The sequence below is a fragment of the Vulpes vulpes genome, chromosome 6 (assembly GCF_048418805.1).
Source record: "Vulpes vulpes isolate BD-2025 chromosome 6, VulVul3, whole genome shotgun sequence".
Classification (NCBI taxonomy): domain Eukaryota; kingdom Metazoa; phylum Chordata; class Mammalia; order Carnivora; family Canidae; genus Vulpes; species Vulpes vulpes.
Window position 1 is genome coordinate 113,600,240 of NC_132785.1, and position 15,390 is coordinate 113,615,629.

A 15,390-nucleotide genomic window follows, 5' to 3' on the forward strand; every position below is an offset into this window, starting at 1 on the left:
ATTTATCATTCCATTAGAACTGTAAATTGAATAGCAATATTCCATTTTAAAGATAGAAAAAAACAAGTATAATTGCTCTGATCAGGGCAAATAGCATAGGGGTCATGTGCTTAACCTCCAGAGTTAGAGTCCCAGGGTTTAAAGTCCTGGTTCTAACCTTTAAGTAGATACATGGCCAGAGGCAAGTTGCTTAACCTCCCCAAGCCTTACTTTCTCTTGTCTAAAATGGATTTAATCAGAGTACTTAAAGGACATGGTGATTTTAGGGGTTAAGGGAAAGAATCATACACTGTAGCTACCACAGTATCTGTACTATAACTAGCACTCAATAGATGTTGGCCAGTCATACACTAACGACAACAAAAATGGCTTGTGATAATGAAAACCTTTAGATTCCAAGGATATTTTTCTAGTCAGAACTGTTGCCTCTCTCATAAGACATCTTCTTCTCAGAGTGATAGAGGCAATTCAATGAATTAATGGAACACTTTCTCTTCCAGGACTGTGCAATAGATATAGTATCACATTCTAAAAAAGCACAAGGTGTTACTTTGTTTCGTAAAACTTTTCATAATAAAAATGTGAATACCATGTAACTATGCATTAAAATCTTATTATAATTATGTACTAGGAAACTAACTGAAAGGCACAATGAGAACTCATAATTACTTTCAATTTCTCCATTGAGTCCCTGGAGAAGGTTTTACAAGCTGCATCAATTTCCTTTCCTATGACACCAAGAATGGATTCCTGTTCAGTCTCCAGGCAAAGAAGTTGATCCTTGAGCTGCAATCTGGCCTCTTCCATCCTCCTTAACTGTTCTTCTTCATTGCTTATGTGTTTTTCCTAAAACATTGATAAGCAAAAAAAGAGTTAATTATTAAGGCAAAAAACTCTTGTAATATCTGTACAACCAACTCAAAAGACTACAGTAGTAAACAGATCTGACTCTGTCTCTTTACTTCATTAAAATAAAATGTGCTGCCTACTCATCAATTGAGGTCAAATTACAGAGAATTCAGAAAAAGGGCACTGAGGAACTGGGAGAGTGGATGCTTGGCAAAGAAAATTAAAGTAATTCTGTTACCAAAAAAAAAAAAAAATGAAGTTTAAAAAAAAATCCTTTACATTTTAATAATATAATATCATTAATGGGTCGGAGAGTAAAAGCTGATGCCATGAACAGACTTTAAGCTTTCAATAAATATCAGCGAAACACTGGAAAAAGTAAAATAAAAATAAGATTATGAGTTTCCTTTCAGAAATAAATGCCTATTACTATCTTATCTCATCAAAATATAGGCTTTAGAAAGCCTAAGTTTGCAAATGCGTCATACTGCATAAATGCTTTGAGTCATGTAAATTTGATAAAGGCAAGATGGAGGTACTGTTCAAGTAAGCAAATATATTTAATGAAAAGAGGTTTCTAAGAACACTTTAAGAGATTACAAAGACTTGGGGGCTCGCTCTAGGTAAAGGAAGTTTCCGTCATGATTGCACAATTTCATTACGATAGAAATTCAAGTGGTATAGCACAGACCTGGAGGAAAGTAACAGAATCACTAGATTCATAAGTACAAAGAATGGCCCCCAAAGACATGGCTAGCTAGCTTTGCTTTCATTCATTACACAGTAACCTGATCATTCTTTACCTACCCTAGTAAATATAACACAAGCAAGAAGATTATGAGGAGAAAAACCCAGCTTGAAATTAAGAGATCCATTTACTCAAAGTTAATCAGGAAAGGAACATGCTAGTGTTTTAGCAGAATCACAAGATATTTCCTTTCCACTTAAATTACTTTAAAAAAATGAATGAAAAACCCTCTGCCCAAGACTGTCCTTTCATAAACTGTCTTCTGCCCTTCCCTCCAGACTCACACCTCCCTCCTTCCCACTCTCATATTTCAACTACTTGCGGCTACTCAAATATGCCTTCATATGTCTCTCCAACCACATCTGATGTGTACAACACTGCCTGAAGCTGCACTATTTGAAAATGGGGTTGGTAGCTAAGAGATAGTATTTATCTTGATGACTACATCCTCCCGGTTTGTATCTCAGCTTTATAAACTTAGAAACTGGATCTGGTACCCTGAGTGGAATCATCTTTCAGCAAAAGAGTAACAGTAAGCTCACAAGAGACTAATGCACAAACTAGAATGCCACTCAATTAACTACATCAGTTGACAATGAGGACCATAACTGCCATATGGATCCGAACGTTCGTGTCAGCATAACCAGTATATATTCTCCCTGCAGACCAATCTGGATGGGAAGGCAAATTATAATCAGAATGTTGCTTAATGAATGGGAAACTGGAGCGAGGAGAGGTTTTTTTAATGAAACAATGTGTAAATGGCATTACGCTAATGGCAGTCTGGCGTGTCCATCTACACATCAGGGATCTACAAACCACAATAACAAGTGTTCCATCCTCCTGGGTAGTGTATAGATGGAGACTGCTGAAGTGCATCTCCCTAACTTTCTCCTTCGTTCACATTCAGTTTCTGCCCAAACTCTCCCTCCTGATTGATTTGGCATCTCTTTAGATACATTGATAACTTCACAAAGTCTCACTCTTATCTAGGAGCCTTTCTGAAAAATTAACATCCTGGCTCGGAACAACATTTGACTTTTAAAGTTTACTAGAAAGCAACCTTACTGTCAAGTCCCTAGGTAAGTATACTTGCCTCTACTATTGGCTACGTACCTACCACCTATATTTCCTATCCCTCAAAATTTATCCTTCAAGACCTACTCTCCTTTCTTTAATGACTTCCCAAAGCATAATGTTCTCTGAGCATATTATGTATATCACAGTTTTTTAAAAAATGTATCAAGTTGTAATATAATTGTTTTTATACCTCCCTCAATAAACTGCTAATTTCAGGAGACTGCAAAACATGCTTATAATCATCTTTAAAGTCCCTAACTTTATTGACTAGGTGATCTATAATTTTTCAAGGACTCAAATTCAACACTAGAAAGATCATTTCATCAATGACCATGCAGACTTCTATACACTCAGAAGCTACTGAGGTGTGCTTGGAGGTTCCTCCTATGCATACATAGACCTCCAGACTGCTGCTGTATTCTCACTGGTGTGCTATTAATAAATAAAATATTGTATCAGGGATTACTGAAGTATTTAGAGGACAACTGCTTGATATTCTAACCCCAGGCAATTTACAATGATGTTCTAACTGTTCTTTCTTTCTCATTTCCCTCAGAGCTAGTTTTCTTCTATCCACTACCACTTTTCTGTACTGTCACTTGACTCAATAAGACAAAACTATTCTATATTTAGCTATTCCTAAATACGTTGACATTGTCAGAAAAGGCTGTATAAAATCAGTCTCTTTAGCAGAGACTGAAAACTTCATTATCCACTTCACTATCTTCTATGAGATAGTCTACATGCCATGTCCAACCAACCTTCCTTTGAAGTAGAATTCACAGCACATTTCTGACAAATGGTCATCCAATCCCTACATGACCAGCTTTAGTTTCAAGGAATAGAACCCTGGACAAAACTATAACATCTTTCCATTAGTCTAAGTGCTATACTGCAAAATTAAAGTAAATAAATGAATCTCCTACCCTTATTAAATCACATTCCAGGTAAATCCATGTTCTTTTATTTACCTAGATTTCAGACACTACACCATACCAGTTCTCCATCTGCATGTGCTCCAAGACCTTAAATCTAGGAGTTAAGTAAGCTCTTCCATTCTATACTTCTGTACTATTCTGTATTGATTTATTCATTCATTCAACAATTTTTTATACAAAGCCTACGATGCTAAGACATTCTCCTTAGTATTACGAACAGAGTGAATAAAATAAGGCTCCTGTTCTCATATAGCCAAAAATGTCTCCATGTAATGCCATCTCTTTTGTTTTGCCTCTTTATTCTGGCTTGAGAATACTTAATTGAATACCAATTGTAGCATCCAATGAATTAGCTTTCTCTCCCAGCTTCATGTTTCAGAAACAGCTCTATAAATGGAACAAGCACAGCTAATTCTGAGGAAGAAGTAGGAAACTGGCTGACATTAATCCAATCATCCTGTCTGAGTTGAGGGTATATGGATTAGGGGAGATGATAATATTTAGGCACTACTATGACTATTCCCTGGTTCTTTACTGAATTTAAAAGGAACAATAATTCTACAATAGGATTAACCAAAAGCCACCATATTTCTATATAACCAGAGGTAACTCAAGATGTTTTAGAGACTATTTAGAAATATGCAAGAAAAAGTAGCTTTGTGGCACGCTGGACTTCTAGAAATATGGAAGACATACTCAGTCCAACTTCAATGTTTCAGCATGAATGGATACAAATGGGTCTTGGGAACATAAAAGGAGCTTCTCTGTGTTAGAGTGGGAGAAGTTGGGATTAAAGAGATAGATACAGATGAAGCTGACTATAGCAGTCTATATAAGTCTATATAATCCAAAAAAGAAAGATATCCTAGACCATGACTGAGTTTGAGAATCTTAGTAAGAACAAACTCAACCCTAAAGTACACAAATGAGGAAGCCAAAGTTCAGACAGACTAAATAACCGGACTAAAGTTGAAGGAGCCATAACCCATAACCTGAGTTCCCTGCTCCTAAGTGCTCTCTATTAAAATGCCAGAGAAGTTGAGTTCTTAAAATTGGAATTTAGAAAGCCAATGTGAAAACTCCGGAAATTCATCAGCAAGTTATGTGGGGACTAATACAGCCTTAATGTAGAAAGAACAACAAAAAAATACTTCTGAATGAACATTACAAATGAAACACATGACATATTGGGAAATTTAGAATAGACCACAAAAAAATAAAAGAGAGAGAGAAAGAGAGAAAACCATCAAGCATGCACAACATGACTAAACTTTTAGGGGCTACTGATCTAAACTAGAGATGTACTGGATGTAAATGGAAAATCTGCACCTGGCAGATTTTGGCCAAAAATATACTAATCACACAGTAAGCAAGGTACAGTTCCATTGTCAAGACAGCACAAATTTTATGAAGCTTCCATTTCAGGACAGCTTTCTATTTAAACTGCTGACATTTGTGTCTAAAGTAAATAAAAATAAAATCCTGCTCACAATCTCATCAAATACACATATGTGCACATATTCAATGCTGACTGGATTCATCAATGGACCTGTAATTCAAAGAATGAGAAATGTTCCTCTAATTATATATTTATGTTACAGCACACTTTTTACAAATCAGAACATTCACTTTCCCAAAGGCTGTAAAGATTATAAGGAAACACAATCTTCTCAGAAATAGAACTTCAATAAAACTAGAGCCTGCCCAAAATATTATCTCCTTGGCAAAAGTTTACGAGATTCCTTCGATGTCTTAAGAATTCCAGAAAAGACATTTTATCTCCAATATGGCTGTTACAAGACATGAAAACAGCTCTTCACATATCTTAAAAGAAAGATTTTAGCAAATAAAGTAGACTCATGTGACTAAATGAATCATTAATTACAAAACTGATATTCCTTTACTGAAAACTAACTTGAATAAGCAAGTATGACAATATTTCAGCCCCAAGGCCATCTTTAATACATCTGCGGGGGTGGGGGGGGGGCAGGATGAGAGGCAGAGAGAGATCAAAGTACATTAAAGGCTGGAATTAAAACAAACATAATGTAATCCAAAGTAATTGGAAGCACAGCATGCTGAAATTATAGATCAATACATATCACCTAAAAAGTTTTGAGAAAGAATATTTCTGTAACTCAAGATAACTGTTATGCCTAAGCCTTAAATCCAGGACACTAGCATTTCAAGGCAAATTATGAAACTATCCTGAACAAAAATTGGATCTGTCCGGAAGCCATTTATCTAACTCTCTAAAGAAAGCTCACATTACTTATGCCAACAGAGTTGACTCAGCTACAAGGAAGTTAAGTTACAATGAAATGCCAACCAAGGCAGAAACTGCAGCACAACTAAAAGAGAAAGATCTACTGTGGATATAACAGTGTATCTAAAAAGAGTTTAATCTAGAAAATTACCCCACTACAGTTGAAACTGTCTTGAAAAACAGAAAGCAAATAATAAACAAAGAAAATGTTAAGTCTTGGCTACACCATAACTACTTTTTTGCAAACTTATTTCTTAAAAATAAAAGATTTATATGACGGTGCATTTTTTAAATTCAAAATATGGCTATATGTTAAATGTTTAGATTCGTATCAAAAAATAAACAAAAAACAAAACTAAGCAACACCTCCAGAATCAACAGTTCAGATCAGTTTAAAAAGTCTCCATGAGGGATGCCTGGGTGGTTCAACGGTTGAACATTTGCCTTCATCTCAAGACATGATCCCGGGGTCCAGGATCAAGTCCCACATTGGGCTCCTTGCAGGGAGCTTACTTCTACTTCTTCTTATGTCTCTGCCTCTCTCTCTCTGTCTCTCATGAATAAATAAAATCTTTAAAAAAGAAATCAAATTTTTAATAAGTCTCCATGAATCCAACTTATGTATATCTTACATATATCAACTTACGTATATCTTTTGCCCTCAGTGAACCCAACACTACTCAGGAATAAAGCGGATAAGGGAAAGTCATAAATTAAATATCTTGTTATAAAAATGCAATAATATGCACTTCCTTCCTCACCTATATGGATATTATAACAGATAACTTGAGCTTTTAAGAAAAATAGGATTATCTGCCACTTTTCTTGCCCCCAAGGTACTTCACCTAGGGTTCCTACTACTTTGTCCTTTATGTCTGTTTCCTCACCAGGCGGTGAGTTCCTACTGGGTAGAGATCTTATTCTTTATTTAAACATCCCAGTATGGGGTGCCTGAGTGGCTCAGTCAGTTAAGCGTCTGCCTTCAGCTCAGGTCATGATCCCAGGGTCCTGAGAACAAGCCCTACATCAGGTTTCCAGCTCGGCGGGGAGTCTGCTTCTCCCTCTGCTCTTCACCTCCCTCGTGCTCTCTCTGTCTCACTCTCTCTAATAAATAAAATATTTAAAAAAAATAAAAAATAAATAAACATCACAGTACCTAGTAGAGTCTCACATAGTAGTCAATCAATAAATCTTTCTGAAATATATAAAACCTTTTATGTTCCATTCAATGAGCATATGTGTGTGTGTATGTATACTCTGTATGTGCCAAGCAGAATAGACCCCAACTATACAACAATGAAAAAAAAAAAAAAAAACAGAATCTCTGAACTCAAATTACTTCTTGTGTTTCTGTAAGTTTGCTTTTGCAATAAATTAATCAGTAAACTCACTGAGGGCAATCATCTTGCCAGTAACAAGTTATTGCAACCAGCAAGCAAGTTGATGTCACAAAAGTAAGAGAACTGCCAGTAGTAAGAAGTAAACAGATGCAGACCAAGTTTTAAGGATAGAATCAGTAAGATCTGCTAATGAATTAAGTAAGGATTCATGTGTGAGAGAATGAGATGGTTCTTTATATGTATTTAATAAGCAAAAGAACATCATAATTCCTACTAGAAGATTGGCTCCCCAAAATAAAAGTGCTACTATTTCTTGGGTTGAATATATTTTTTTCTCCTCTGAAAGTAGATGCTTTATACTATTCCCTTCAAAGGAGGGGAAGAAGTTAGAATTAATAGTATGCTAAGCATAAGAACTGAGAGTATCAGTAAAACAGCAGAGCTAACAGAAAAAAAGTAAGGCATAATTAGAACACTGGATATATGATTCAATACATACTGAAATGTGGGTATAAAAGACTTTCCAATTCGTAACCTAGTCTTAGGCAGTCATAGGAAAGTTATCCATAAAACAGAAACCAAAAAGACACAAATTCAAATTTAAACTTCTAACCTCACTTAAGGAAATTATTCTTGCCTCAGGCTTTTTAGTATCTTTTTCTAGAATATTGAGCAATACAAAGATCATTGGCAGCATAATCCGAAAGGTGTCAGTATATGAATTGGATACATTCCTAGAAATTAATATTCAAAGTTGGAAACAAAAATTCCTCTAAAGGATGTTTTATGCATTCATTAAGTTTTAGACCATTTTGCAATTATTACATATTTCTCTTAAGTCGAATGCTAGGAAACAGAAATAACGTTAGTTATTTAAAATCAGCCACTTTTGATGCATTTCTATTTCGGAAACAAAATATGGACAAGGAAACAAACAACTAGAGTTTCAAATTATGCATTTGGAACGAACACTGTTTAATTTTCAAAAGAAAAAAATGTATCATTCATCACCAGAGAAATGTTTATAAGCTCATAATGTCTTTAAAAACCATGAGGATTTCTTTTTTTTTTTTCCTTAAAAAGATACTTAAGCATGCATTTATTCTTATGAAGAATATGGGGAAAAAAGTTTAAGCACAAATTTCCAAATAATATAACTTATGTAAACAATGAGCACCTCCTGGTTGTTGTTGTTGTTGTCTTTCCCTAAAATTTACAGAATATTGCTTGTTCAACATTAAATGACAAAATGGGTAGAGTCACTTTAAGCTGTGATGAAAAAAAGAAATTCACTTAAAACAAACCTGGACATCCATTTTATGTTCCTTTTTAGGATCCACAAAAGTAAGCAAGCTAGGACTGCTTAACTTCCAACAAAGCACAGATATAATATAGAACTCTTCATGCAGCCTATTCCCCTTGGCTTCCCACACTACAACCAACTGTATATACCATTATTTAGCCTAATGCCTACATTATGGGTATTACTCACAACCTCAAATGAAAACAAGCATACAGGATTTTAAACGAAGGTGTCCAACAAGACTACTTTCCTCTCAGGCCTTTGTACTTTTCAACCACTCAACAAATTAAGGATTAAATGGCAAGCCTCTCAATCAAGTCCAAATCAGGGATGATAAAGATGCAAATTTTGACTTCACTCACTATATTCATTTAAAATCAACCTGATTGTAAATGGTTGATAGAAAAGTCACTGCCAATGGAACAGTGTTTGAAGATGGTTTTTCCACACTTAGGTTCCACTTTGGAAAATAGAGACCACATGTACTCCTAGTACTCCTATACTTTTATTTTTTGCCCTGTCCTTTGCCACAGCTGTATATATAACTGTCCTCCCCCACCCCCCACAACACCGCCCCGCCATCAACGCATAGTCATTTCACTTTTACATTTGAAACCTGTTTCTTAAAATCTGGCATAGTGTTTCATACATGGTAAAGGCCTCTGATATTTCAGTCAATTCTCTGTAAAAGTCAAAACCCTAGACTTAATGACTACAAGTGGTTCAATTGAAAGCATTTTATAAATAACAAATAGAAAATTTAAAATTTTACCTTTAATTTGACCATCTTATTACTTTCATTGTTGGTTTTTATTTTTTTAAGATGACAGCAATCTCACAGGAAATTACTCATAAATCTTAGTATTTATTTAGAGTATCTGGTTTAAATTTGCCTCCAAATTAATACATGGTAGCTACAGTATTTTCTTTATTCTACTCACACAATTTAAAATAGATGAAGCACCAAAGAAAGAGTAAATCCTGCCTAAAAATGGCCTAAAGTATAAACACTAAAGTAAAGAAGTCAACAGCTCATTTGCTTCTATTTCTTTCTTGCTGTTCTGAAAAAATAAAATAAAATCAGTGAATTCTGTTACAATCAGAGTTCTTAGTAAAAAAAAACATACAGAACTGAGATTTTGCAAACTAGGAATACTTTATAGAATAGACAGCTGACAATCATATATATTTTTTCATATCATGAGAAGTAGCAATCCTAAACAGATGGTCAAATTAGAACCAAAACACAAAATTAAACAACACTGATTCATTTTTTCCTGCCACAGATAAATTTTATGTGGCAATATCAGGTTTTAATTAGATTTTTCTAACAAAATCACTGATGACTCCTTTTCCAAAACTGGTGTCAAGCTAAAAAAATAAGAGAGTATATGGTAATCTGTTGAATATAATAACCTTAAATTTAAATTCGACACTGTGAGTTCAATGAAAAGATACAAATGTGAGTCATTTTACTGGCAGTAAATAAAGGGAAAAAATAAGAGGAATTTGTGCTCATATCCTGTTTCCACCACAAGCTATGCAATGTTGGGCAAGTGACTATGTTATATTCTCAACCTCAGTTTCCACCATCTGTAAAAATGGGCATCATAATCACTTTGCAAATGAGAATTATCATTTTTCAAAGATCCATATCTTGTATGAGAAAACTATGTCCTGTTTTTATCCAATATAATTGTCATTTTAAAATATGTTGCTAGGTGTCACATAGGCTGCAAATAATCTGAAAAAAGTATTTCATGGGAAGGAAAAAAAATGCATTTCTCTGAATCCTGATCTACTCAACACTTAGGTTTCCATGAACTGCTATAGCCTTGGATGGCACATAATCTGTGGCCTTAATGTGTCTAATTGTGTCACCATGGTTTCTCTTCTCCTGAAGGAATAAGAGAAAAACGGTCTTCTTGAGAGAATTCAGTACAGTGCATAGATTTGCAAGAATTATATGAGATAACTAAGAATCACAGATAACCTATATTGTCTACGTACTGGTTCTTACAGATTCTGATACAACAGAAAAAAACAGAATTGGTAAACCTGATTCCTATTTCCAGTTCTACCAATGACAGTGGGGAGCACTTGAGCAAGTGAGTTAACTCTTTGGACTAGAACGGCCTCATTAATAAAAGAAGGTGGCAGAGGGCTAATATTATTGAATGTTCTTTTATAGTTCAGAATTACACTGAGGCCAAATGTTTTGGGAAACACCACCTTTGCACAATATTCCAGTGTGATCTTGTAAACACGAAGACACTGCTTATTAAAAACAAAAACTAACACATAGATTTTTTTTTTTTTTTGTAGGGCAGAAAAACAGAAACTACTGAAGAATCTTCTAACATTGCCATGGCTAGCTATAACCACAAGGATGTGTACCCATGTGACAACATCTCCTGTAATGGGGGAAGTTCTACATATGGTTGTGATTATGGGTAGTAGCAAAATGAGGAAAGTGGATACCTCTGGCTTTCTCTAGGTTAGGGTAGCAAGAAGCCTATTTGCAGAATTCTGCTTAGAATTAAATCAGTAACAAATACAAATGAAATCTCCAGGTATGGAAAGTACTGGGTCATGTAGGAGAGAAATTACTTGATCTATAATTTTAAAATAGAAAAGACACAGTAATGTAATCACCAAGACAATGCCATATCCACCACACCAGATAGAATAATAGGTATCAAATAAACTTGATTTTGAAAAATGTTCAAGGACACAGGCAAATTTAGAACACAAAGCTGTGCATGGCAAATAATCCCAAATGGGATCGGTGTATATGTGTATAGAAAAGAAACCTGAAAAGAAATTCATCAAAACTTGAATGCAAGAAAGTTAGGTGGTAGGATCACAGATAGGTTTTTAAACCTTCCCTATAAAGTATCCTGCATTTTCCAAATGAAAATCTGGTTTATCTATTTTATAATTCTTAATTCTCCCTTTTAAAGAACAAAATTATCTTCTTAACATAATTTCAGAATTTATAAAAATGAATATAATCAATAAAATTACTCTTTCTCAATATCTGAAGATTAATGTCTTTATTATGTCTACATTAGACAAAGGAAAATAATCTCAGAACATTACTATCATTTTTTTTTAATTTTTATTTATTTATGATAGTCACAGAGAGAGAGAGAGAGGCAGAGACACAGGCAGAGGGAGAAGCAGGCTCCATGCACCAGGAGCCAGACGTGGGATTCGATCCCGGGTCTCCAGGATCGCGCCCTGGGCCAAAGGCAGGCGCTAAACCACTGCGCCACCCAGGGATCCCCATTACTATCATTTTTTATACAATTTTTCTCATTGCTTATAAAGATACCTGCACAAAATATTACACATACTTTTTCACAAAACAGTCATACTTCTAAAACATAAGGTCCAAGAGAATAAACCTAGTATAAACAAAGTAATCTACAAAATCATATTCTCTTAATTTTAGACATATTTCTGTCTAAAATATTAAGTAAACATGTTCAAAATTAAAAACAATGTTTAATACTTATACTACAAAATTATTTGGCCAGCTCCACAAAGATGGACAGTATCATTAGTAAACACATACCTACTTTAATACAACTTTTTAAAGTTGGATCAGAGACAGGTCTGTTTAAATAAAGCATTTAAAATCTTCACTATGAAATCTCTGATGTTGACTTACTGAGAAAAAATGGTTTAATTAACACACTAACTCTTTTGATGATTCAGATTCCAGTGAAGCCAACAAAAATAATTTCCTTTTTTTTCCCAGATTTTATTTATGTATTCATGAGAGACACAGAAAGAGGCAGAGACATAGGCAGAGCAAGAAGCAGGCTCCCTGTAGGGAGCCTAATGTGGGACTCGATCCCAGGACCCTGGGATCATGACTTGAGCCAAAGGCAGATGCTCAACTACTAAGCTACCCAGGTAACCGCTAAAAATATATTTCTGATAAAACAAACAGCAAACAGCATTGAGTTTCCAGGTAAATGCTAGAAGAATAAAAAAATTAATGTTAATAGGATCCTTTTAGAACAAAAGAAGAAAAAAAAAAGAACAAAAGAATCAAATATTTTCCTTTAAAATTCTAAGCAAAAGGAATATTAAATTTCAATGACATTACATACAGAGAGGAGAAGAGTTCTATCTAACACTTCATGAGAGCTTTTTTCCCCCAGTAAGAAGTTCATAATAAAGTTTTCAACGCATATGTAAAAATTCTGTGGGTTGCACAATACTTGTTCTCTTTGTCATGTAAAATTGAAAAATAACATTTGATGTTAAAGCAAAATCAGATGTTGGAAAAAATGTATTTTATTACCACATATCACCGCTGACTACACAAGGAAAATGTGCTTAAGTTAGTTATTCTGTACATATATACTAACAGCTATCTTCTACTGCTGATTCAGGCTGCTGCTGTTAATGACTTTATATGAACTTTGATGCAATTTTTATATTTTTAACTCACCAAGTAATAAAATGACAAGAAACAAAGACCTAAAGTATGCAGTCAAAAGAGTAGCAAGACATTTAGAAAAGAGGGGAAGTGTGTAGTAGTGGCATAAGAAAGGCATACAAGAATAATGGTATGTTAACAAGAAAGGCTACCCTTCTGATTGCAGCAGAATCATATTTGAAACCCCTTCAATCCATAAGGCCTCATTTACCAGTTCATTGCACTTCTTATATAGTAATCTCTGGACTACAAGTCATGGAGCTTTATTTTTTTTTTCACTGAAAATGTATTTTTGTCTTGTTTTCTTATTTTCCACAGTCTTCCCTCCCACACACACAGAATAAATGTACATATATGCATAGGTTATACATATTTTTATCTACATACTACATATGTGTAAGCATGTATATGTGTATCTACAGATACCTCTTTACCCAAAATTTACTTACAAATTACCTACTGTAAAAAAAAAAAATTACCTACTGTGTATCTGCTTCTGTGCCTGATCTTGGAAATGGAAAAACTATCAGGATTTGGTTCCTGTACTCAAATAGAAGACATAATTATAAAACTCCCCACTTACTTAGTTTACTTAACACACATGCCTTCAATATCACTTGCTAATAAAAATGCCAACTCTTTTCAAGGGAGCTCCTTTATGGGCCATCTGTCTCAAGTGACTCAACACAGTCTTCTAAACTTCCAATCTGCAGAGTTCTGCAATAATTCTGACTCCCAGTTCCCTGGTCCTGCACTACCTAACTTTACTGGAGGACCACAGTCAGTCAATACTTGCTGATTGGGTGATTGTTTAGTGGTCGAACCACTAATCAGCATTTATTTGAAAGTATGACAATCACAAAATAATACCATTTACTAACTGATAGATTATTAGATATGGGTTACTCTGCCAGGCTTATTCATTTTTTCACATTTAATTCTATAAAAGAGGTATCATCATACTTTTTTAAAGATGAGAAAAGTGAGGCTTTGAGTTTTAAGCAACTTGCTTAAAGCCATACAGTCGCTGGAAAATGATTTACGTTCAACGTTCTGCCCACAGCCACTAATGCTATACCATCTCCCAGAGAGAAGAGCCCTGTTTATAGATGGCTGGACCCAAAAATTTTGATTCCTATGTAACCGTATACTAAGGCACAGGTCAACATAAACAGCTAAGTGAATTGAAAGTAAGTAATAATCATGTACACAAAAAAACAGATCTTAAAGGCAAACATATAAGCCATACATATTTACATATGTGTGTTTAAGATAACTGCATCTTTGAGATTATACACCAGTTTAGACTCCAGAGACATCTTTTCTCTGTATTAGCACACACTTTCAAGATTCGACTATACAGTTTTAACAACTGAAAGCGATTTTGTTTTTCATGATCTGGCTAGGAACATTCAGTTGCAGACCTTTGTCTCACCTATATCCAACCCTCAGCACCCAGCATTAAGGCCTGCCACATACTGGATGCTTAATACATAGCAATGAAATACTATCATTAACTCTTGAGACTTTGTCCTAAGGTGAATGTCCCATCTATGTGAATATGTGATAACACATATTTATCTTGAACATCACAAATAGAATCAGTGAAGAAATGTTTTAAGCAGAACAAGGTAAACTTATATTCCAACATAAGAAATTTTCAATATTTCTTAAATGAAAATACATGAATATAAAACCTGTTAGCACAATCTTCTGGCTAGAATTTTAATTATGGAAAAGTTGGAAAAATTAGCATTATCTCCACAGCAACTACACCCTGGCAACAGATAGAGTAAATATGTGTGAACTGGTCATACTCAAAAGAAAGCATGACATAAGAACTAAATTGCAGCGGATGTCAAGATTGTAGGCCTAAAATTTAGCAACTTAATTTAGCACATTTAATCATAAACACAAAACTAACTTATATCTTATTTCCTTGATTTTACCAATTACTAGAAAGGTGTGTGTGTGTATGTATGTGTGTGTGTGTGTGTATGTGTGTATATATATATATGTATTCACTATATATATATTCACTATATATATTCACTATATATATATTCACTATATATATTCACTATATATATATATATTCACTATATATATTTACTATATATACATATATATAGTGAATTTTGCAAAAAACATAAAGAGGAAAAGATCACTTAAGTGTTAAGAAAGTTTCTTCCTAGAGATTCATGAAGCATTTTATGATACCCCACCCAGTGATGGCAGCTTCCTCATAGATGTTTTAGTACCCTTACCAAGTACAGGATTCATTTGACCTAGTCTATGCCACCTTATCCTACTATCAGTACTTCAGCGGTCTTTTTACATTTGACTTCTATCATACAATTGCAGATCCCTTTTGGAAATTAATGGAAGAAAAATATTGTCTTCTATTCCT

The 15,390-nt window shown here is 34.4% G+C and overlaps 1 protein-coding gene across 11 annotated transcripts in view; it reads right to left on the reverse strand.

Moving 5' to 3' along the window:
- The window catches only part of CEP128 (centrosomal protein 128), a 489,572-nt gene that overhangs the window by 228,322 nt on the left and 245,860 nt on the right, over positions 1-15,390 (reverse strand). For all 11 annotated transcript variants that reach the window (XM_072762163.1, XM_072762162.1, XM_072762169.1 and 8 more), the window contains one exon: positions 670-846. In XM_072762163.1, coding sequence (XP_072618264.1) covers positions 670-846 — 177 coding nt within the window. The remainder of the gene's footprint in view (positions 1-669; positions 847-15,390) is intronic.